The sequence below is a fragment of the Magnolia sinica genome, chromosome 15, assembly GCF_029962835.1.
Source record: "Magnolia sinica isolate HGM2019 chromosome 15, MsV1, whole genome shotgun sequence".
NCBI lineage: Eukaryota > Viridiplantae > Streptophyta > Magnoliopsida > Magnoliales > Magnoliaceae > Magnolia > Magnolia sinica.
Genome location: NC_080587.1, coordinates 75,766,642 through 75,788,635, shown reverse-complemented (window position 1 = coordinate 75,788,635; position 21,994 = coordinate 75,766,642). Strand labels below are relative to the sequence as shown.

Sequence of the window (21,994 nt, the reverse complement as noted above, 5' to 3'; positions counted from 1 at the left end):
AACCTATTTTGGATTAGTGAACATTAATATCCTGAGGGAGTGGATATTAAGAGTGGAGTAGTTGTGTGGCTGCTGTTTAACAGTTGGTGTACACACAAGGGAACCACTATAATTCTCTGCGTTTGGTGGATGTGTGATTTATTTCTTTATCTTTTATGGTTTATGATTGTGGGATGTATTTGTGGATGTGAATGTTGTAATCTTTATATTTTATCATTATGTTGTGAATGTTGTAATAGATTAGTTTATATTTCTTTTATATCCTCTTGAGTTTGAGTTTTTGATACTCGCCTACGTTCTAATAAGGTTGTCCTGCTATAAACCATTGGTTTTTGGTGTTAGGTTGTCCTTAGAACCAAGTTTGTATCAACCTCTCAATACTTGTTTTTTGAGATTGTCATTTCTTTTTGTTATTTGCAATTTATTTGGCTATCTGTTGTCTATATTCCGCTCGTTAATTTTTTATTTGGCATAGTCCTATTCCCCCCCAACATATTGCTCGACCTTTTCACCCCGGTCTCACACTTATCTTGGTTCTCACCTTCATGTATTATATCATATCCACATCGTACATCTGTTTTTTCATATCATTTCTGGTCATGGACTAAAAAATTAAGTAGATCCAATTCTCAGGTGGACCATACAATAGGAAACAGTGGTAACTGTACATTGATGGGCCACAAAAGTTTTAGATCAAGTTGAGATTTGTTTTTTTCTTTCATCCATATTTATGTGACCTTACTAATGGGTTGAATGGAAAATAAACATTACAGAGGCATTATTGTGGGCCATATGAAGTTTTTAATAGCAAGTCCTTCAATCAACACTGTTTCCTATAGTATGGTCTACCTGAGATTTGGATCTTCTTAGATTTTTGTCTCATGCCATAAAATGATATGGAAAAAATTGAACACTGTTTCCTATAGTATGGTCTACCTGAGATTTGGATCTTCTTAGATTTTTGTCTCATGCCATAAAATGATATGGAAAAAAGGATGGATTGAGTGGATGTATCATAAATACATCAAGGTGGGACTCAAGATGAGGGCAGCACCGTCGTCGATGAATTCGGGGTCACAAACGGTTCACTCGCGTGCCAAATAGAGGTGGGCATGTTGGACCCGATCCGATGGATCCGACCCGACTCGGTGCCATTCTGATCAAGTATATCCACCTAGATCCAATCGTCTTTGGGGTCGGGTCCAGATAGACGTCTATCCGGACCGATCCGACCCGGATACCCGAACCGAAAGGATTCGGCCCGAACCGACTAGACCCGACCCAGAGCGGGTAGTATAAATATTGTTTTTAATTTTTTACCCTAGCTCGTTTACACCCCTCCCCTCTTTTCTTACCCTGTTAAACGAACAAGCCTCTTCTTCTTCTTCTTCCTCTCCACTCTCCAGTCTCCAGCCTCCCCTTCCCGATCTTCTTCCTCTCCAGTCTCCTCTTCTTCTTTAGCGCCCAACACCCGTACTGTCCAACAACCGCCTGTCTCACTCGCTCTGTGGCATTTGTTGGTTATTAAAAGTTGAGTGGCGTCCACACGCGCCCTCGTGCAAAAGCGCTCATCTCCTCGCCCTCATGCAAAGGCTTCCAACAACATTTCAAGGTATGCTCAATCTCCTCTCTCTCTCTCTCTCTCTCTCTCTCTCAACCCTAGATTTCTCTCTCTCACAGTTTTCTATAGACGTTTGAATTCTGTTTTCGATGTGTTTGGGCATTCCTGATTCAGAAATGTTAGGGTTTGTGTGTGGATTTTATTCTTGGATCCGGTGTGGCTTTTGATTTCTTTTTTCTTTGGATTTTGAGTTCAATTGTGATTTTTATGCTGCACACGTGTCAAATTGACACCCGTTTGAAATATCGGGGCCATTCATAGGAAGGCTTTCCTGTGTATGTACCCTGGTTCAAATTCAGGTCGGTCTGCTGTGCAATAGACCGTGGGTACTAAAAAAACAAATGGCTAAAAAATACCGACTGATGTTTCAAGTCTAATGTGCGGGTATGGCCCTTATGATGAGCAAAGCGACTTGAATTTTTGACCGGAGAACATACTTGGTGTGGCCCTCCTATAGAATGGTTTTGATCTGGCATGCTTGAGCTTCGTGGTATGCGTGGGGCGAGTCCTGATGTGTGAGCATCATTTGGATGTCCTTTTTTTTTTTTCCTGAAGTATGACAATCTGGTTTGGTTTCTACTTGCATTTGGTGTTCTTGATTTGGGATTATTGCTCTTGAAAGGATTTTTAGGGATCATATTGGCAATGTTAGATTCATGGTTGATGTAAAGGGGGAAAAGGGGGGAATATACTTAGAGGTGGGCATCGGACCGATCAAGTCGGATCAGATTCGATCCAACTCGACCTGGTCCAGATTCCTCATGGGCCAACTTGGACTCGGACCAATCCAGGACCGAGTCCGGGTCATCTGACTCGGACCGACTAGAAACTCTGCCATTCTCAGCCAATCCGAGTTCGACTCGGTCATGAAAACTTAGTCGGATTGGATTGGGCAAAGTTCGGATGAGTTTTTTTTTTTTTTTTTTTAAATTTGAAAAATAATAGAGGCTGGTTTTTAAAGAAATCAAGTTTGATTTACACTCTTTAGTTGGTTTTTACATACTCCTAAGAGTTCTATTTCATAGGCTTTCCTAATAAGAAAACTTGCCCGAGCTTCAATTTTCATCTATTGAGGAAAAAAAATAGAAGAAGAGAAAAGATATATATGGGTTCTGATATATACTTGATCTTGAATGTGGTCAAGGGTGGATCGCCATCATAAAAGACCTGCAAGCAAAGCGACCACTATTACTTGGCCAAACTTGAGGGGGGAGAAGACCTCATGTTTCCTTTCTTTCACGCCCCTCCTCATCAAGACCGTGAACTAGTCCTACCATGATGTTTTCCATCTCCCCATCTTTTTATCATTTACACTCTCTCCCCCTTGAATGGCCGGAACGGGACTGGAGTGCAGCCGTGCGGGTAAGGATGACGGATGAATGAGAGGGTTTTGGTTTTGGGCATTTAGGGTTTGGGGGTGCGGCCGTGCAGGTAAAGACTAGAGAGGGACGGATAGGGTTAAAAAACAAAAGTAAAATGATATATATATATATATATATATATATATATATAGGTGAGGGGTAAATCTGTAATTTACTAGTTACTACTTCCGGGCCGGTCCGATTTTGATCGGATCGGTTTCAAATGGGTCAGATTTCGGTTCGTTACGGTTTGATTTCCCATTGACCCGACCTTGACCAAATTAACGGTCGGATCTGCTCGATCCTACACGAACCTGCCCGATCTAGACCGTCGGTTCGGCTCGAATCGGGTCGGATCTAGTCGGGTTGGGTCGGATCCACCGAATCGGGTCTAAGATGCCCAGCTCTAAATATACTGATTCTGAAAGTATTCGGCCATGATCGGCACAAGTTTATTGAAATTATCAGTTGCTATTGATAAAGTTCTTGCTTGATTTCAAAGCAGATTTTATTGAAATTATCAGTTGCTATTGATAAAGTTCTTGCTTGATTTCAAAGCAGATTTTATTTATTTATTTATTATTAATTTGTCAAGTGGTGTCTACTAGTGGGGGATCAAATGGGGTTTGCATCTAACTGCATGGACGACATGAAAATGAGTTTGACTCCATCCAAGGCACGAAACGCCCTTTGGAAAGTGCATCAAAACAGACTACTGTTTTGATAGTTGACAGAAAATGGGTTTGTCTCAAAACAGCATTTAGGCATGGAATGCCCTTACGACGGTGCATCCAAACAGACCACTATTCTGATTGTGGACACGAGATGCTACACCATTCACATGTTTCACAAGTTCTTGTGCCACATGAGAAGGTGACTGTGCACTGGTAATTTCACAAGCTAATGGCCACTTGTTATAGCTTCTTAATCTTACTGCAGCTCATATATGATAAGGCCCACCTTATGGATGGCATGGATCTCGAACAACGAGATGGCATCTTCCATCCCTGGAAAAAGAAACAAACTTTCTTGTTTTCTTACTCGTTGAAAATGACTTCTCTTATTCTTTACTGTTCCCTGTCTGATTGGTTTAGCAATCCTAAATTCTGATTTTTAGAAGTTTCAATGATGGCTATTTCAACCCATCATTGTCATATCCTTGTCCAAGCTCTCCTTAAATCATTCCAAAGAGAAATTCTACTTCATGACTTAGGATAACCATCTGAACTGCATTCTTGGTGTTGATTTACTATACTGAGATTTTGTAAGTGGTGGCTCCCCAAATTCAACTTGCCATTGATGGGTATTGGATTTGTAATTTTTAGTTTCTCACTATCCATGTTCGAGTACCTGCGTTGGTTGCATTTATCAATCTCTTCAACTGCAAAACCCACTCCATTCATACCAAGTGACTAGCTCCCAAATTACAAATCAGATCATTTTAGTTTCAACTTGAAAAACATGGAATTGGAACTGAGATTTTGTTTGTTGTTATGAATTAAAGTGAAGCCCTTCCCATGTTGGTCATTTCTTCTATATTGAATTCGTTAAGCAGTTCGATGGAATACATCCCAATGTATTGGAATGAGATGTGTTGGGACTCGAACCACTGCAATTGGTTTTTTTTTTCAATGAAAGGGTCCTTAGCCTTTCAATCTGTATCATCTTCAAATGATCTCAACTGTTTATATGATGCTTCTCACTTTTGTATGGTGGATAAACCCTCAATGGGATATTTCAACCCTTTGAGAATTTGGCTATTTAACGCTGAATGTAGGCACCCACCACAGCCTCTATTATTTTTGAAAAAATGAAATAAAAAAAAGAATCGATTCAAACTTTGCCCAATCTGATTCGACTCGATTTTCATGATTAAGTCAGACTCAGATCGGCTTAGGACTGCAGGCGTTCGGGTCAGTCCAAATCAGATGACCCGGACTCATTCTCCTAAATTAGTTCGAGTTCAAGTTGGCATGTAAAATCTGAAAGTCAAGTTGGACCCAATCCAATCTGACTCGGTCCCATGCCCGGCTCTGGACTGCCAAACAAGACGATGATTCTTCCTCTTTGCTCTAGAGGGACGTGGAAGTTACTGTTGTCGGAGGCTACGTGGGGCCCACATATATGAAAAGACGTCCGTACGTCCGGGGTACTCTTGGAAGCTAAAAAGATGTGGGCTTAAACAGGTAAATGGGCCATAAATGGGTTGTACGGTAGGAAATTTCTGCGGCCGCGGATTGCGTACTACCCCCGCCCGTCTCTAGACCCGAACCGGCAGTTCTGTGGGCGGGCCCACCGTGATGTATCTATTTATCCAAGCTGTCCATCCTTTTTATTAGATCATTTTAAGCCATTATAAGAAAAACGAGGTATATCCAACGATCAGGTGGACCACACCAAATGATAAGCTTGGTTGCATTAAATGCACAAAATGTTGCATTAAATGCAGTTTTGTGGGCGGGCCCACCGTGATGTATCTGTTTATCCAAGCCGTCCATCTTTTTTATTAGATTATTTTAAGCCATTATATAAAAAATCCCGCGGTAGATCCAACGATCAAGTGGACCACACCAAATAATAAGCTTGGTTGCATTAAATGCACAACGCTGGAAATGCATGTTGCATTAAATGCAAGAATCATCTTTGGTGTGGTTCATTCGAGCGTTGGATCATCCTCATTTTTTTCATTTTTGCCTTAAAATAATATGATAAAAGGGATGGACGGCTTAGATAAGCAGATACATCACGGTGGGCCCACCCACAGAACTACCCGTTCGGGGCTAGATACGGGCGTGGGTGGTACACAACCCGCGTCCTCTCCCAACGACTGGAAACGGATTGGCTACTACCCCTACACAAGCGGGGTTAGTGGTCGGTGCTCCATGGGCCCCACCTTGATGTATGTGTTTCATCCATTCCGTTCATCCATTTTTAAAGATCATTTTATTCTTCATCCCAAAAGTGAGAGGTATCTAAATCTCAGGTGGACCACACCACATGAAAATAATAGTGATTGGATATCCACCATTAAAATATTCCTAAGGCCCACTGTACTGTTTATTGGACATCCAATCTGTTAATTAGGTCATACAGGCCCGGATGAAGGGACAAAATAAAAATCAGCTTGATCCGAAACTTTTACGGCCTCCAAAATGTTTTTAATGGTCGAGGCTCATTCAACACTGCTTCCTATAATGTGGTCTAATTGAGATCGTGATATAATTAATTTGTGGTCTCATCCCGTAAAATGATCTGTAAAAACATATGGACGGCATGGATGAAATACATACATCATGGTGGGCCCCACGGAGCACCGACCATCAGCCCTGGGGCTGGTGTCAGGGGGAGTAGCCAATCCGTTACCCCAACGCCTCCGCTCGGAGCTCCAACCCTATAAATTGGGGTCAGGGTTCAATTCTCAGATTGTGGTAAGAAAAAAAAAAAGAAAGAATAAGCGATTCTCGTCCTCAAAAAACAGAAAGAAAGAAAAAGAAAAAAAAACCCTAGAAAAAGATGGGATCTCCTTCAGGAGCGTTCAGCATATCTGCATTTGTGCAGAAGGACGATGTCGACAATCGGATTGCTCTCAGAATCTACTATATGATTGCTGATTGTTTTCTCAGACAGGTATTTTGTTTTTAAATTTCAGAAAAAATCTATCTGTTCGTGCTTTTCTTTGGCGATTCTGTTTGATATTGGCAATTCACTCTGTTTTCATTTTCTAGGAATTCTGATGCTTTACTGAATCGAAATGGGAAATTTGAATATTCAATTGTTATGGAATGTAAATTGCAGTGAAATTTGTGTTATTGCTATGTGTTACATTGTCCCTACCTTTGGTTTGGATTGATCAAGGACCTTTCGGCAATTCTGTAAAAAATTTTGAGTTGATTATACATAATATATTTGAAAACATTGTGTGTGCATCAAGTGCAGGTGTGCACGGCATCTCATACTATCCAATAATGTTGGGAAGAATCTTAATGCGCATTTCAAACTGGGCATTTGAAAGTGTGCATTTTGAAATGCTTGTTGTATTCTTGTCGTCCATCTTTTAATGATGGGAGATAATCTGCACACTGACTCTCGGTGTGATATTGTGTGCACAAGCCTGCTTGCAGTCTCTATTTGCACACCCTACTTTTGATTTGCCTGTATTATTATTATTTTTTTAAATACATTTGGCAATCAAAATAATACTCTGTACTATTTTTAATAGTGTACTATTTCAATTCCCAAATGGAAAGCGGGTGCATGGAAATAAATCGAGGTGGGTGAAGATCTCGATTCCATTTTTAGAAGGGAAAGTGGATGCTTGATTGTCCATTTCTCTTGCTGTACGATTAAATGCTATGTGATGCACTTCATCGAACTTAATGAAGTGTGTTCCCCCTTCATAAACGGGACACATTTAAAGTGGTTGAGACCAATGGTTTTTTTTTGTCATCACAGATATGTGCCATGGCCCAAAAACTGCAGTTATTGGATGAGCTGAACAATTCGGTCTTTGTGATTTCTGTCTGCCAAACTGTTTACTCACTTTTTGCTGTATATTTTCTTTTTCTTTTTCTTTTTTGATATTCATTTTGATTTTTGCGAACAGTGGGGGGAGATTATGGGTGGTTCTTAATGAAAAAGTTCAATGATCATCATGGTGTTCCTCTTAATTAATGATATAGATTCAGATTGCTTAAATTGTTAAAAGAAACCCACCCAAGCAATTCCCCAAGTGAAAGAGGAAGGTAGGGGGAAAGGGAAAAAGGGAATTCAAGGAGATGGGTTGTCCAAGCACTCCCAAAAGCTATATAAGAAGGCAAGGCAAGAGCTTAGACAACTTCTTCTCAAATTCTCTCAATTCTCAAAATCCAATTCCAAAGCTATTAAAATTACAAAAAACAGGATATTTATACTACTTTGCGACTAATCTTGGTGACTATGTGCTAACCACAACTAACCCTTAGCTAATCATAACCGACCTAAGCATCCAATCCGTAACTAACTATACAATGGAAAAGATTAAACTATCCCTAACTTCAATCCTTCCAAACAGGGTGCCCAAACAGGCCCAAAAAACAAAGTTTCATACGGCAACATGGTGGGGATATGAATTGGGCCAGCAGACGATAACCAAACATCTTACTGTCTGGCAGAAAAAAATATTATTGCCACCTAATCAAGGTTGTTCTGTATCAGTCGAGGTGATTTCAAGAAAATTAGGTTCCATTTGTATGCGTTCTTGTGCTTGTTAAATTATTGGTAAGTTTTGAAATGAAGGAAATGGGTTTTGGGTGATCTTATACTTTGTTATTATTGGCTAGAATTCACTACTACCTGTGTCAGATTTGCATGGCATCAATGAATAGAACTTCGATGGTAGTAAGAGAAATGATGCTGCCGCATGAGGTGGACAGCGGAGGACCCGATGGATATATGCGATGGATAATCTCAGAAACTTCCTGGAGTACGGCCACATCCTTAAATTCAAGAGAGATATACTCACTCTTAACAAACCTTTTCTGTAATATCAAGAAAAGAAAGAGAAAACTCTAGGTTTTCTAGACAATACAAAAAACTACTTAAAAACTCTCTACAATCGCTCCTTGTATAGAAAGAGTGTTCCAAAATAACCAAAGCTACTAACTAGACCAAGTAACCATGGTAAATTTACTTACCAAGTGACCTTGCAAACCTAAGAATTAAAAGACCAAAATAAATTGTATAATAACCATGCGTGTGGCCATGGAGCCAAGTTGTATGTGGATTGGACCGTTCAACTTGATTTAGTGGACCATACGGCCCACGCAAGCTGGACCGCAGGATCAGCCTGTGTGATCTGGTCTATATGATCGTCCCTCATGATATGGACTGTATGATGAATAGACATTGTTTTGTGCTCCATTATTCTTGTTGGGCTTCTTGTATGCTTGGACTGAATGGTCACTTGCATCAACTGGCCTGTGTTTTCAGTGTGTAAATTTCAAAAAAGTCTGCAAACTATTGTTCTGATTTGCCTAGCTCGGTAGTCCTAAACCTATCAGTAGTTGTTTACATGTCTTCCTGTGCTTGTCTTCCTGTGCTTTTGTTTTGTTTTGCTTTGTTTTTTTCCCATTGTGTGCTGATGTTCATGATTGTCTTTTGTTTATTGTAGCCTTTCATACCTTAGTTTTGAAAGGTTTTAATGAGTTTGTGGAAGCTCTGGTTTTCCATAGGCTTCTAATTTCTTGTTGGCTGAAATTTTGACTGTGCAGGCGGACAGCTACAGAGAGGAGAAGAACATAATTCTTCTGTTTATTATGCTTATGAAGTTTTCAAGGTCGGAAAAGAACATGGCTGGCTGAAATTGTCTTTTGTTCTGTTTTCTTGTCATTCCTTTTCCTTTCGATAAGTAACAATTTGTTAGAAAAGCTCGAAAGGAGAAATGTACAATCCAAATACTCCATTTCTAGCAAGCAAGTTTGTTGCTTTATTTGCAACCCTTAGTAAATGATGAAATACAGCTATATAGGGGTGCGTTTAGTGGAAGGTGATACCACGAGGTATCTTCCTTCCACAAAAAAATAATAAAATGTTAAGATGTTTATCCTTGAGCTAAGGACTAATATACCACATTATCTCGTTGTTCCAGTGCTAAATCCCGCACAATTACCACTTCTTGTTTCATCATCACATCATCATCAAAGTCTTATCCCAACCATTGTTTCGAGTATCCTCAATATTATTGAAATACCCCTGACATTATCTGTATCTCCAACTCGGCGATACCAATAACACTAGTAGTCTTAGAAATTCCGCGTACTGGCGATGTATAGCTAAGCATTGCCAATGTTTCGCCAATATTTTTGACTATGTAAATTTCAAGTGTCGCTTGTATTGCCAATATTTTCGACTGTGTAAATTCCAGGTGTCGCCTGTATTGCCAATGTACTGGTGATATTTTGATAATATGGCCAATGTATCGATATCGCCAAACATCTGTTTATTAAAAAAAAAAAAAAATTCATTTCAAAATTTTCTTCATGGGTGCATGATTTATGCAGTGTTCAAATTGTCAAAAATAATATCGATCGTAATGCGATATTATCGTTATCGCAACATGGGCGATATGGAGACCACAATCTTTTGTTTCCTTTTCAGTTGTTGACGATTTCTCTACGAAATATCGTGTGTTGTTGATATCCTGAAATATCGATGGATGTTTGTATGGATAGATGGCATGGTTGGAATGGTTGGATTGCTTTTTTACGACAACACATGCTTTTAGGCTCCCATTTAATGGAAACTTATTATGTATGCATTTTTTGATTCATAAATATGCAAATATGTGTTTTAGCATCTCCTGAAGTTTGCCATCATTTCCCCAATGTTTCCCTCCATTTTCGGTTATCGGCAATATTGATAATGTTTTCATATCCTGGCCAATGAAACTTGTAGCGATACTGATATTTCGAAAACTGATCCCAACTAATTAAGGGTTCATATTATTACCACTTCTTGTTTCATCTTTCTTAATTAAGATGTTGTTTTCAAATGTTGTGAGGAATGCATGTCTAAGAATTGTAGTATTTTGGATGATCAAATGCATGTAACTTCAAATCATGGATCTCTCGTAGACGATTGGTAAACTTTTAGAGCAAATGGGATTCACATAAAGTGAGTTGCCTTCAAAAAAGGAAAAAAGAAAAAGTAAAAAGTAAAAAGAAAAGAAAAAGAAAAGGGATTGACAAAATATCCATAATACATAAATGCAAAGAGCAAACATTGGTTGCATAGGAATCATCAAAAAATGAAGGTCCTACAAACCCCTACGAAAGTAGACCTCTATTTCTTAGTCCTCTAATTACCTCGACCTCTAGATTGCAAAGTAGCTCCCATTGAAGTTGAGCTTTTTTCTAAAGGATGCAAATTTTGATTAAAGGTCCGAAAGGCCAAAGGGAACAAAAAGCAAAAAGAAAGCAAGAAAACAACAAAAGCAAGGCAAACGGAAACAAAACACAAACAGAAAAGGCCCGGAACTATACAACTCAACTGGGCTAGAAGCCCAAACCAAAGCAAAACAATCCCACAGATCAAGCAGGCCCAAGGCCAAACAATCACCAATAGGGAGGAACCTAGCCACCACCTAAGGAGCCAAAGATTAGTTTGCAACGTTAGCGAAGATCAAGGCAACGCACCGAGCCACAGACACCCAATGGTTCTAGAAGTAGCAATGATTCCTCTCACGCCAAATGACCCAGAAAGTGACCAAAATGGAAAGCCTCCATCTAACTTTGCAATTGGACTTCTGAAGTACTACTCCATGCCAGGTGAACAGAAGGTCGTGGATCGAGCTAGGAGACACTCAGGAAGTGTTGAAGCTGCTAAGGATGGCAGACCAAACTTCAATCGCAAATGAGCAAAGCACCCATCCCACGACGATGGAGGTCGTTGACAGTGAGGATCCTTCCTCTAACCAAGAGCCATGCAAACAAAAACACCTTAGGAAAAGCCCCATAACGTTAAAGAAATGAGGGGAAGGCCTCACGAGGCACAGGGGACCTACAACTAAGGGCCTTGAACAAAGATCGAACAAAGAAGGAACCAGAGCTTTCCCAAGACAAGACGGGAGAGTCAACATCATCATGGATGGGCCACATGCCAGACACAAGCTCCAGTAGCAAGCTTGCCTAGCTCGACATCAGAGAGGGCTCTCCCGGAGGAGGGGTACCATACCCTAGACCCAACATTAGAAAAACTGGAAGCTACAGAGGCATTAATGTTAGAAGCAGTAGAAGTCAGGGCAGGAAAAAGAGATGCAAGATGCCTATTCGAGGCATAATGATCAAACCAAAATTTGATGTGGAGGCCATTTCTGAGGCTAAAAGAGAGCCCTTCCAGGAGGTTGGGTCTTGGGGACGAAATGACCTTCCACATGGTTGATGCCCCATATAAGGAGGATTTCTAAGAGAACCACCCTTGTTCCTCCAGGCCATACTTGCTGGCTAAAAGCTGCCTTTACCAACGGTCCTAGTTAGAGCTTTCTACTACCTAATGATTCTTTTGTAAAGAAAGCTTTTAGGATGTAGAACTTGGCCCAACTTTCCATAGGTTCTTTCAACACGCTTATTGAAAGAGAAGCAATGTTCTTTATAATGAATACCAGCCTATATTTTCATCTTCCCTTTAAGGAACTCACTTACCCATTCCTCCCTATTGATTACTACTTAACATACCATACTAAATTTTCATCTACCCTTCTAAGAGTTCATTTACCCTTTCCTCATTGATTGCTACCCAAAAGATGATGTTAAAAGCCCGTGAGGTTGCCCTCATCTCAGGTTTTAGTGTGGATAAGGACACTCTCCAAGTCTCCCACCTCCAATTTGTAGATGACAATTTATTATTTTGCAATGCTAATCAACATCAGGTAGACAATTTGTCGATTATTGTTTAGTACTTTAAAGCTCTCTTAAAGTTGAGGATTAATTTGATCAAAAGCGAGATGATGGGCAGAACTAGCTAGCCAATTTGGTTGCAAGGCCCAGTTCCCTCCTAGTGACCTATCTTGGCCTATACCTTTGTGTGGATAAACCCGTTGTTTGTTTGTGTGGATAAACCTATTGTTCATTTGTGGAATTCAATAGCAAAAAGAACAAAAAATGAAGCTATTGGGTTGGAAGTGTAGATATTCGATGTTTGGAGGGTGTACCTCTCATGCCAATTCCACTTATCAAACTTGTCAGTTTACTATGTCCCTCTTCAAATGCTCGGTGAATGTGATTAAAAGATTGGAGAAGCTCTAGCGAAAAAAAGAACAGCCAACAAAAGGTGCGCAGCAGTTCTACAAGAAGAAAACAATCCTGCCCCTACCTAGAATAAAAGAGGGGCTAACCACTAGAATCATTCAGAGGATGATGCATATGGCTCCTTCGCCTCTGCCCCTGCTTAAGAGTTGGCAGATTGCAGAACCTGGGAATACTGGACATATAGCGAATCAGCGATGTCAATGGCTACCTCTAATTCATTGGTGAGCCTCTACGGGTAGGGCCATTCCTGATCCAGTTTATAACAAGAATCAAGTGCCCTTCTATGATTATGGAGACATTCGATGCGCTGCTGCGATCCTTACCTGCTGCAATAGAGCAGTCACTTGAGCAACTGTGGAGTTGCAATACCCAGCCAGTCCTGAAACTTCAGGATGATGCAACGTGAGCTACCTGTAAATACTCCAATACCTAGCAACTGTTTCTGTTGGAGACAGACTTCCAACCCTAGAGTCTAAACCTATTTCTTGCTTTGGAGAACGAACCTTTTCCCACCTAACCAAATGAACTTGTGCATGTTCTAAAATCAATGTATTGGTGCATGCATCAAATGACTCCTTGAATGATATGCATGTGAACTTTCCTCAATTTAATGCCATATTGGCAAAACATATTTGTTGTATCTTCTCGTTAGTCTAAAAAATCTTTTATGGGAGAGTATCAATCCAGAAATGATTTTGAACTATGATAGCCTGCGCCCTTCCTTCACATTTTCTCTGTCACATCCCTCGTTGGCCCTGGAATTTGCAGATGGGAATTCCAGGAGGAGCACCACCCCAAACTTGATTTCTTTATTAACTCGGTTTTGGTTTTTCATCAATGTTTTGTGATTTTGGAAGCCCAAACTGCTGAATTTCATCTGAGAGCTAGTAACTTATTAACTGTCAATTAATTGGCCTCCATTTGAAAGGTTTGGAATCTTCTGTTCTAGGAGATTTTTAGGCATCACAGATCTTTCATGCATCTGTTAGATCACTGGCCGTGATCCATGAGCTGTAGCCTGTACATGCATGAACTGGTGCATCATGAAACTATTCACTTTCTAATGCATCAGGACCTTATCATACACTTCTGGTATTAGATCTGGAAATTGGACTCATGACTACTATTATTTAATCATAGATGTTGTATTTTCTTTCTTTCTGATGGTATCTAGGTACTGTTAGAGTAATGGAGTTATTATCTGCTTGCTACAGTTTAATGTCTGAAACTATACCATGCCATCGAGACTACCTGGTGTCTTTAAAAAGAGAGAGGCTTTCTTTTGAGAAGGTATTTTTTTACTCTGCCTTTCCCATACCTCTATCTGAAAATCTTAATCGTGAGTAGCATCCATTCATTTGATTTCGAAATACTTTCATGCAGAAATTATTGAATGCGCTGACTGAACTAGAGACACTGAAACCTACTGTTGAAAGTCTGATTGAGGAACAAAACAGAAAACACATGAAAAAAGTAGCCGAGGCAGATCAGGTTCACCAAATTTTTTCTAATGGGTCTTCCTTGGAGTGGCCCGCTGTCAAAAAGCAGATTCAGACGAATTATGAGATCAGGCAGGTAAACTGTCTTGACTTCTCTCTTGTGGATGCAGGTCCAATATCCAAGCAACTTAGACTTAACTGCAGTCGACGAGATGCCAACTCCAGCCGAGATGCCAAGGTTAGAGTTCTAAATGTTTTATTTTTCTCCTAAGTATGTCACATTCTGTAGTTTTTCGCTTTCAGTTTGGGCTTAAAGCTGAAGAAGGGAACGTAACACTAAAGATATCCCTTACAACTGTCATGTTTCTATTAAATTGAACTTTTGTTGATGTCACTTAAAAGGTGGCCAAGAGTGATTGAGATCACCTAAGGAACAAAATTCCAACAACCCTCCTCCCTAAATGGAGATTTTTGGGTTTTTGGAAAAAAAAAAAAAAAATCATTTTTCATCAAAATTTTGCCTATTTGTTGATGCTTCCTTGGTATCAAGGATATTATTGCTGGTATCAGGGATATTATCAATGGTATCGCCAATACCAGGGAACTTTTATATGTGATTCTTCCCAAAATATCACTGATATCAATTATATCGTCAGTATTATTGAAAATATTAATGATATTTGGAAAATTTTAAGCTGCCAGCAGTTTCGGTATCGCTGACCTAGTGATACTAATAATATCTCCCATATTTGGATCAATGGTTTTGACCAGTGTTTAAAGTATTGACGATATCAACTGATATATCCCACAATATGTCTTGTATGTAACCTGTGCGATACGAAACGCACATGTTCGATCTAGTGAGCATTTTTGACCTTTGATCTTCTTTTTTCTTTTTTCTTTTTTTTCTTTTCCTTCTATAAAATTATAAATAATGTTAAATCAGTGTCAAATTGTTACAAATCCATAATTTTTTTATGTTTTGCATGAAAAATTATGGATTGGGATTTGGGAGATTCAATTTCGAGATTTGGAGGAGTTGGGCTGAGTTGCAGAAAATTGAAAAAAAAAAATAAAAAAAATCTCAATTTCTCGCAAATTGTTGCAATCTTTTTATCCAAACATAAAATCAAACATGCATGTAACCTGATCTAGTGATTCTTCTTTTGCTTTTGAACGTATTGCTTGTGTTTCCACAAGTCTTTTTGCATTTATAAATTATATGAATGGACTTTAAATATACTTGCATCAATTCAGTTAAACAACGCATAGTTTAGGACCCCATACAAAGAAAACTTATTATCTGCACTTGTTTTTTATAATGTTTTGATTTATAAGTGTGTTGATGACTTTTTTAACAATCATTGAAGTTTCATTGAAAAATTGGACCAATTTCCCAATGTTTCCACATGTTTCCAACAACCGCAATACATTACAGGATACAACCGATATATCCCTTCCCATGCGATAACCGATACGGATCAGTATCCCAAGGGTGCCATACGTCACGCGATACCGATATTTCAAACACTAGTTCTGACAAGTCTTTAGTGTTTTGGTTCCATGGAGAGTCATACTCCGAGACTGAGTTTAAAATGTTTAATTAATATGTTCCTTTATGCAGTTTGTTTATAACATAAAATGGTAGGCATTTGACAAAAGTTATCGAGTTACATCAATTGATTCTCATGCTATATTCTTGTGTTATCCTTTTTTATATCCATCCAAGCTTTTCTGACGCTCTTTTACAGATTTTTGCCTGTCCCAAGACACTGTTTCTTAGATCCAACAATTGGGCTTCGTGATCAATGGCAGCCACCTTCCACTGATAGTGGGGTATAGTCTAATCTGTCTAATACATTTATTTCATATGTGTTGTAAACTATCTTGACTTCTCTCTTGTGGATGCAGGTCCAATATCCAAGCAACTTAGACTTAACTTTAGTCGATGAGATGCCAACTCCAGCCGAGATGCCAAGGTTAGAGTTCTAAATGTTTTATTTTTCTCCTAAGTACACCACATTCAGTAGTTTTTCGCTTTTAGTTTGGGCTTAAAGCTGAAGAAGGGAACGTAACACTAAAGATATCCCTTACAACTGCCATGTTTCTATTAAATTGAACTTTTGTTGATGTCACTTAAAAGGGGGCCAAGAGTGATTGAGATCACCTAAGGAACAAAATTCCAACAACCCTCCTCCCTAAATGGAGATTTTTGGGTTTTTGGAAAAAAAAAAAAAATTCAATTTTCATCAAATTTTTGCCTATTTGTTGATGCTTCCTTGGTATCAAGGATATTATTGCTGGTATCGGGGATATTATCAATGGTATCGCCAATACCAGGGAACTTTTATATGCGATTCTTCCCAAAATATCACTGATATCAATTATATCGTCAGTATTATTGAAAATATTAATGATATTTGGAAAAATTTAAGCTGCCTGCAGTTTTGGTATCGCTGACCTAGTGATACTGATAATATCGCCCATATTTGGATCAATGGTTTTGACCAGTATTTAAAGTATTGATGATATCAGCTGATATATCCCACGATATATCTTGTATGTAACTTGTGCGATACGAAACGCACACGTTCGATCTAGTGAGCATTTTTGACCTTTGATCCTCTTTTCTTTCTTTTCCTTCTATAAATAATGTTAAATCAGTGTCAAATTGTTACAAATCCATAATTTTTTTATGTTCTCCATGAAAAATTATGGATCGGGATTTGGGAGATTCGATTTCGAGATTTGGAGTTGGGCCGAGTTGCAGAAAATTGAAAAAAATAATAATAATAAATCTCAATTTCTCGCAAATTGTTACAATCTTTGTATCCAAACATAAAATCAAACATGCATGTAACCTGATCTAGTGATTCTTCTTTTGCTTTTGAACATTTTGCTTGTGTTTCCATAAGTCTTTTTGCATTTATAAATTATATGAATGGACTTTAAATATACTTGCATCAATTCAGTTAAAACAATGCATAGTTTAGGACCCCATACAAAGAAAACCTATTATGTGCACTTGTTTTTTATAATGTTTTGATTTATAAGTGTGTTGATGACTTTTTTAACAATCACTGAAGTTTCATTGAAAAATTGGACTAATTTCCCAATGTTTCCACATGTTTCCAACAACCGCAATACATTACACAATAAAACCGATATATCCCTTCCCATGCGATAACCGATACGGATCAGTATCCCAAGGGTGCCATACGTCACGCGATACCGATATTTCAAACACTAGTTCTGACAAGTCTTTAGTGTTTTGGTTCCTTGGAGACTCATACTCCGAGACTGAGTTTAAAATGTTTAATTAATATGTTCCTTTATGCAGTTTGTTTATAACATAAAATGGTAGGCATTTGACAAAAGTTATCGAGTTACATCAATTGATTCTCATACTATATTCTTGTGTTATCCTTTTTTATATCCATCCAAGCTTTTCTGACGCTCTTTTACAGATTTTTGCCTGTCCCAAGACACTGTTTCTTAGATCCAACAATTGGGCTTCGTGATCAATGGCAGCCACCTTCCACTGATAGTGGGGTATAGTCTAATCTGTCTAATACATTTATTTCATATGTGTTGTAAACTGTCTTGACTTCTCTCTTGTGGATGCAGGTCCAATATCCAAGCAACTTAGACTTAACTTTAGTCGACGAGATGCCAACTCCAGCCGAGATGCCAAGGTTAGAGTTCTAAATGTTTTATTTTTCTCCTAAGTACGCCACATTCAGTAGTTTTTCGCTTTTAGTTTGGGCTTAAAGCTGAAGAAGGGAACGTAACACTAAAGATATCCCTTACAACTGCCATGTTTCTATTAAATTGAACTTTTGTTGATGTCACTTAAAAGGGGGCCAAGAGTGATTGAGATCACCTAAGGAACAAAATTCCAACAACCCTCCTCCCTAAATGGAGATTTTTGGGTTTTTGGAAAAAAAAATAAAATCAATTTTCATCAAATTTTTGCCTATTTGTTGATGCTTCCTTGGTATCAAGGATATTATTGCTGGTATCGGGGATATTATCAATGGTATCGCCAATACCAGGGAACTTTTATATGCGATTCTTCCCAAAATATCACTGATATCAATTATATCGTCAGTATTATTGAAAATATTAATGATATTTAGAAAATTTTAAGCTGCCAGCAGTTTCGGTATCGTTGACCTTGTGATAACGATAATATCGCCCATATTTGGATCAATGGTTTTGACCAGTGTTTAAAGTATTGACGATATCAGCTGATATATCCCACGATATATCTTGTATGTAACCTGTGCGATACGAAACGCACATGTTCAATCTAGTAAGCATTTTTTACCTTTGATCCTCTTTTTTTTCTTTTCCTTGTATAAATAATGTTAAATCAGTGTCAAATTGTTACAAATCCATAATTTTTTTATGTTTTGCATGAAAAATTATGGATTGGGATTTGGGAGATTCGATTTTGAGATTTGGAGGAGTTGGGCCGAGTTGCGGAAAATTGAAAAAAAAAATAAAAATTCTCAATTTCTCGCAAATTGTTGCAATCTTTGTATCTAAACATAAAATCAAACATGCATGTAACCTGATCCAGTGATTCTTCTTTTGCTTTTGAATGTATTAGTTGTGTTTCGACAAGTCTTTTTGCATTTATAAATTATATGAATGGGACTTCAAATATACTTGCATCAATTCAGTTAAACAACGCATAGTTTAGGACCCCATACAAAGAAAACCTATTATGTGCACTTGTTTTTTGTAATGTTATGATTTATGAGTGTGTTGATGACTTTTTTAACAATCACTGAAGTTTCATTGAAAAATTTGACCAATTTCCCAATGTTTCCCCATGTTTCCAACAACCGCAATACATTACACGATACAACCGATATATCCCTTCCCATGCGATAACCGATACGTATCAGTATCCCAAGGGTGCCATACGTTACGCGATACCGATATTTCAAACACTGGTTCTGACTAGTCTTTAGTGTTTTGGTTCCTTGGAGAGTCGTACTCGGAGATGAGTTTAAAATGTTCAATTAATATGTTCCTTTATGCAGTTTGTTTATAACATAAAATGGTAGGCATTTGACAAAAGTTATCGAGTTACATCAATTGATTCTCATGCTATATTCTTGTGTTATCCTTTTTTATATCCATCCAAGCTTTTCTGATGCTCTTTTACAGATTTTTGCCTGTCCCAAGACACTGTTTCTTAGATCCAACAATTGGGCTTTGTGATCAATGGCAGCCACCTTCCACTGATAGTGGGGTATAGTCTAATCTGTCTAATACATTTATTTCATATATGCTGTAAACTGTCTTGACTTCTCTCTTGTGGATGCAGGTCCACTATCCAAGCAACCTAGACTAACTCCAGTTGAAGCCGAGATGCCAAGGTTAGAGTTCTAAATGTTTTATTTTTCTCTAAGTACACCACATTCAGTAGTTTTTCGCTTTCAGTTTGGGATTAAAGCTGAAGAAGGGAACGTAACACTAAAGATATCCCTTACAACTGTCATGTTTCTATTACATTGAACCTTTGTTGATGTCACTTCAAAAGGGCCCATCTTTGCAGCTAATCCTTCTGTTGCTATGCTTATTATCTTTGAAGTCATGGTGAGATATCCACTTTATCCTGTGTTTTCATTGCAAACAGCTTGATTCAGCCTGCTGAAGATGGGGTCATGGCTGTAAAAGATAGTGGTGATTCAGAATCTGAAAGATCTACCCTTGAATCAGTCCTTTCACTGAATGACGGTAGATGGCCTCTTCCTGCTGAGGAACCTTGTACATCTTCCACGGGCTAATCAGACCTCTGTCCGCATGAAGCTTGAGAAATTTCCAAGTTGGAAATTAGTAAAAGGATATCAATTTGACTTCAGTTTCTCCATTTCAGTTACCCTGTTTACAGTGCTGGTTAGTTACTCCAATGAACTGGTTTGGCCGGTCTAGCTTCCAGCCATAGCGTCCGCCTGAGCCTGGTTCCCATTTTATCGATGATTGTTTGGGCCCGTTTAATTGAAACAACAAATGGGCTTTTTTTGAGTTATGGTTTAAAAATCTGTTTGTGCGTGTCACACTGTTCACCAGGCAATATGGGGTCGGATCGTCCTGTATCCTGCAGTGAAACCGATATCTTTAATGAATGATATGGGTGATGTGTATGGGTTTTAGATGATACTTTTTTACTTTGGATCCAGTCTAGTTGATGGCTGACATGGACCTTATGTGGCTTTGTAATTAGGTCCCAAAAGTAAATGGGCTGGGCTGATGATTGAATTTAGGCCAGATGAATGAATGGGCTAAAGCTCAATCTTGGGCATACCCTGGCAAGGACCCAAACAATAGGCACTCCCCGTTCTTGGGCATGGCTCCTATTGCATAAAAGGAGATTCTTTCAGCACCGTAGGGGATAGTGATGGACACGGTTCGCGATTCTGTTAAAAAACAGTGATGGTTTTTGCTGTATTCATCGAGAAAACTAGAGTGGGTGAGAAACGAGTGGATGGGAGATTGGAAAGAAACACCATAAACCCAAAAGACAGAGGAATGTTTCCTTTGAATTATTCAGAGACCCGTCTATGATTGTGGAAACAAACCGACTCAAATGGAGGCATTTAGATGAAATCGGCTTATGTGGCTTAGACGAGTTTGGCAGAATGACCATCTTCATGCTGTGTTTAGGCATTATCTTCTCAATGATGGATGGCCCACTCTCTGTAAATTGCGCAGATAGGTGATCTTACCTGACAATGTTGCTTATTTACTGGACCTACGTTCAATGCTTACCACTGCAAATGTTCTTCCCATCTGTCCGTTGATAGGTTTCTAATTGTACGATTCAAGTGTGATGGGCCCGAAGTGGTTATTCATTTTGGGCCTACTAAGTTGGTGGGTCTTGTCTTAAGAGAGATGATTGGATACATTCCATCAATTTTTCATGGGTACATGTGGCATGAATAGAACATCCATTCGGTTGATAAGGTGGGCCACGCTACGATCATCGCCTGATGTGAAAATCAGGTCAATCAATGCATCAGAGTAATCAATGGACTGCTAGTGGTATGACTCAGTGCACTGGAGTGGCACCCAATTGAGTGAATCTGCTTGGTTTTCACATCAGGCGATTCCCATTGTACAGCCCTTGCACGGACTGGATGTTAACATGTTGGCGGGAAAAAAATGGCTTCTTCAGAACTTGTAATACAACCAGCTGTATCTGATCATTTGAAGGTGACTGCGTCTTTTACCATACTTGTTTTGCATAGCTCTCGAAATCAAGCAACAGCTGGTGGTCTTACTCAACACAATGGTATGGCCCACTAAATGAGCTGATCATTTGATATCCCAAAAAGCTAATGTTCATGGTGGGGCCCATCTCTTGGACGGTTCACTTGTCTGTGAGTGAAAAGTTCGTATACAGTGCAAAGTACGTGATGATTTCTCTGGTATGCATGTTATGAAGTATGAACACTCGGTTCCATCTTTTAAAAACTGAGTGGAACTCAAAGAAAAGAAAGAGTGAAATCAAAGTCACTCCAATCCCTAGAAATAAAGGCAGGATCACCGTTCCTTCTGGAGCGAATCCACGAAGATGACAACTTTCGATGATGCTTTGAACATAGGCCTCCTACTGGGTCCTTACTCTTGCCCAGGTGGTAGACTCTCAGGAGTTTCAACTCCCGGTCAAGGGTTCGAGTACCCATAGGTGGTGAAATTCCACCAGCGTGAGTGTGTGGGGTGTGTGTGCGTGCGTAAAAAATAAAATAAAATAAAATTTTTTTTTAAAAAAAA

General features: G+C 38.9%; 1 protein-coding gene across 5 annotated transcripts; it reads left to right on the top strand.

The window, feature by feature from the left end:
- Positions 1-1,293: 1,293 nt before the first annotated feature.
- LOC131227353 (AMSH-like ubiquitin thioesterase 3) lies at positions 1,294-20,378 on the top strand. Of its 5 annotated transcripts, none has more exons than XM_058223135.1 (10): positions 1,294-1,612; positions 9,231-9,295; positions 13,979-14,054; positions 14,148-14,255; positions 14,374-14,441; positions 15,955-16,039; positions 16,115-16,182; positions 17,671-17,755; positions 17,831-17,898; positions 19,857-20,378. In XM_058223135.1, exons 2-10 carry the CDS (start codon positions 9,276-9,278, stop codon positions 20,005-20,007), a joined length of 729 nt encoding a protein of 242 aa, XP_058079118.1. In that variant the 5' UTR covers positions 1,294-1,612; positions 9,231-9,275; the 3' UTR covers positions 20,008-20,378. The 5 variants fall into 5 exon arrangements, with proteins under 5 accessions (XP_058079118.1, XP_058079115.1, XP_058079117.1 ...); XM_058223132.1 differs by lacking the exon at positions 1,294-1,612 and adding an exon at positions 6,402-6,609; XM_058223134.1 differs by lacking the exon at positions 1,294-1,612 and adding an exon at positions 6,402-6,609 and having other exon boundaries at positions 17,831-17,931; positions 19,857-19,975.
- The last annotated feature ends 1,616 nt before the right edge of the window (positions 20,379-21,994 follow it).

Excerpts from the sequence above, each read along its gene's own strand:
- LOC131227353 (XM_058223132.1), top strand. The coding sequence starts at position 6,496 with ATGGGATCTCCTTCAGGAGCGTTCAGCATATCTGCATTTGTGCAGAAG. Across the intron at positions 14,442-15,954 it reads ACTCCAGCCGAGATGCCAAG|ATTTTTGCCTGTCCCAAGAC; the intron begins GTTAGAGTTCTA and ends GCTCTTTTACAG. Across the intron at positions 16,183-17,670 it reads ACTCCAGCCGAGATGCCAAG|ATTTTTGCCTGTCCCAAGAC; the intron begins GTTAGAGTTCTA and ends GCTCTTTTACAG.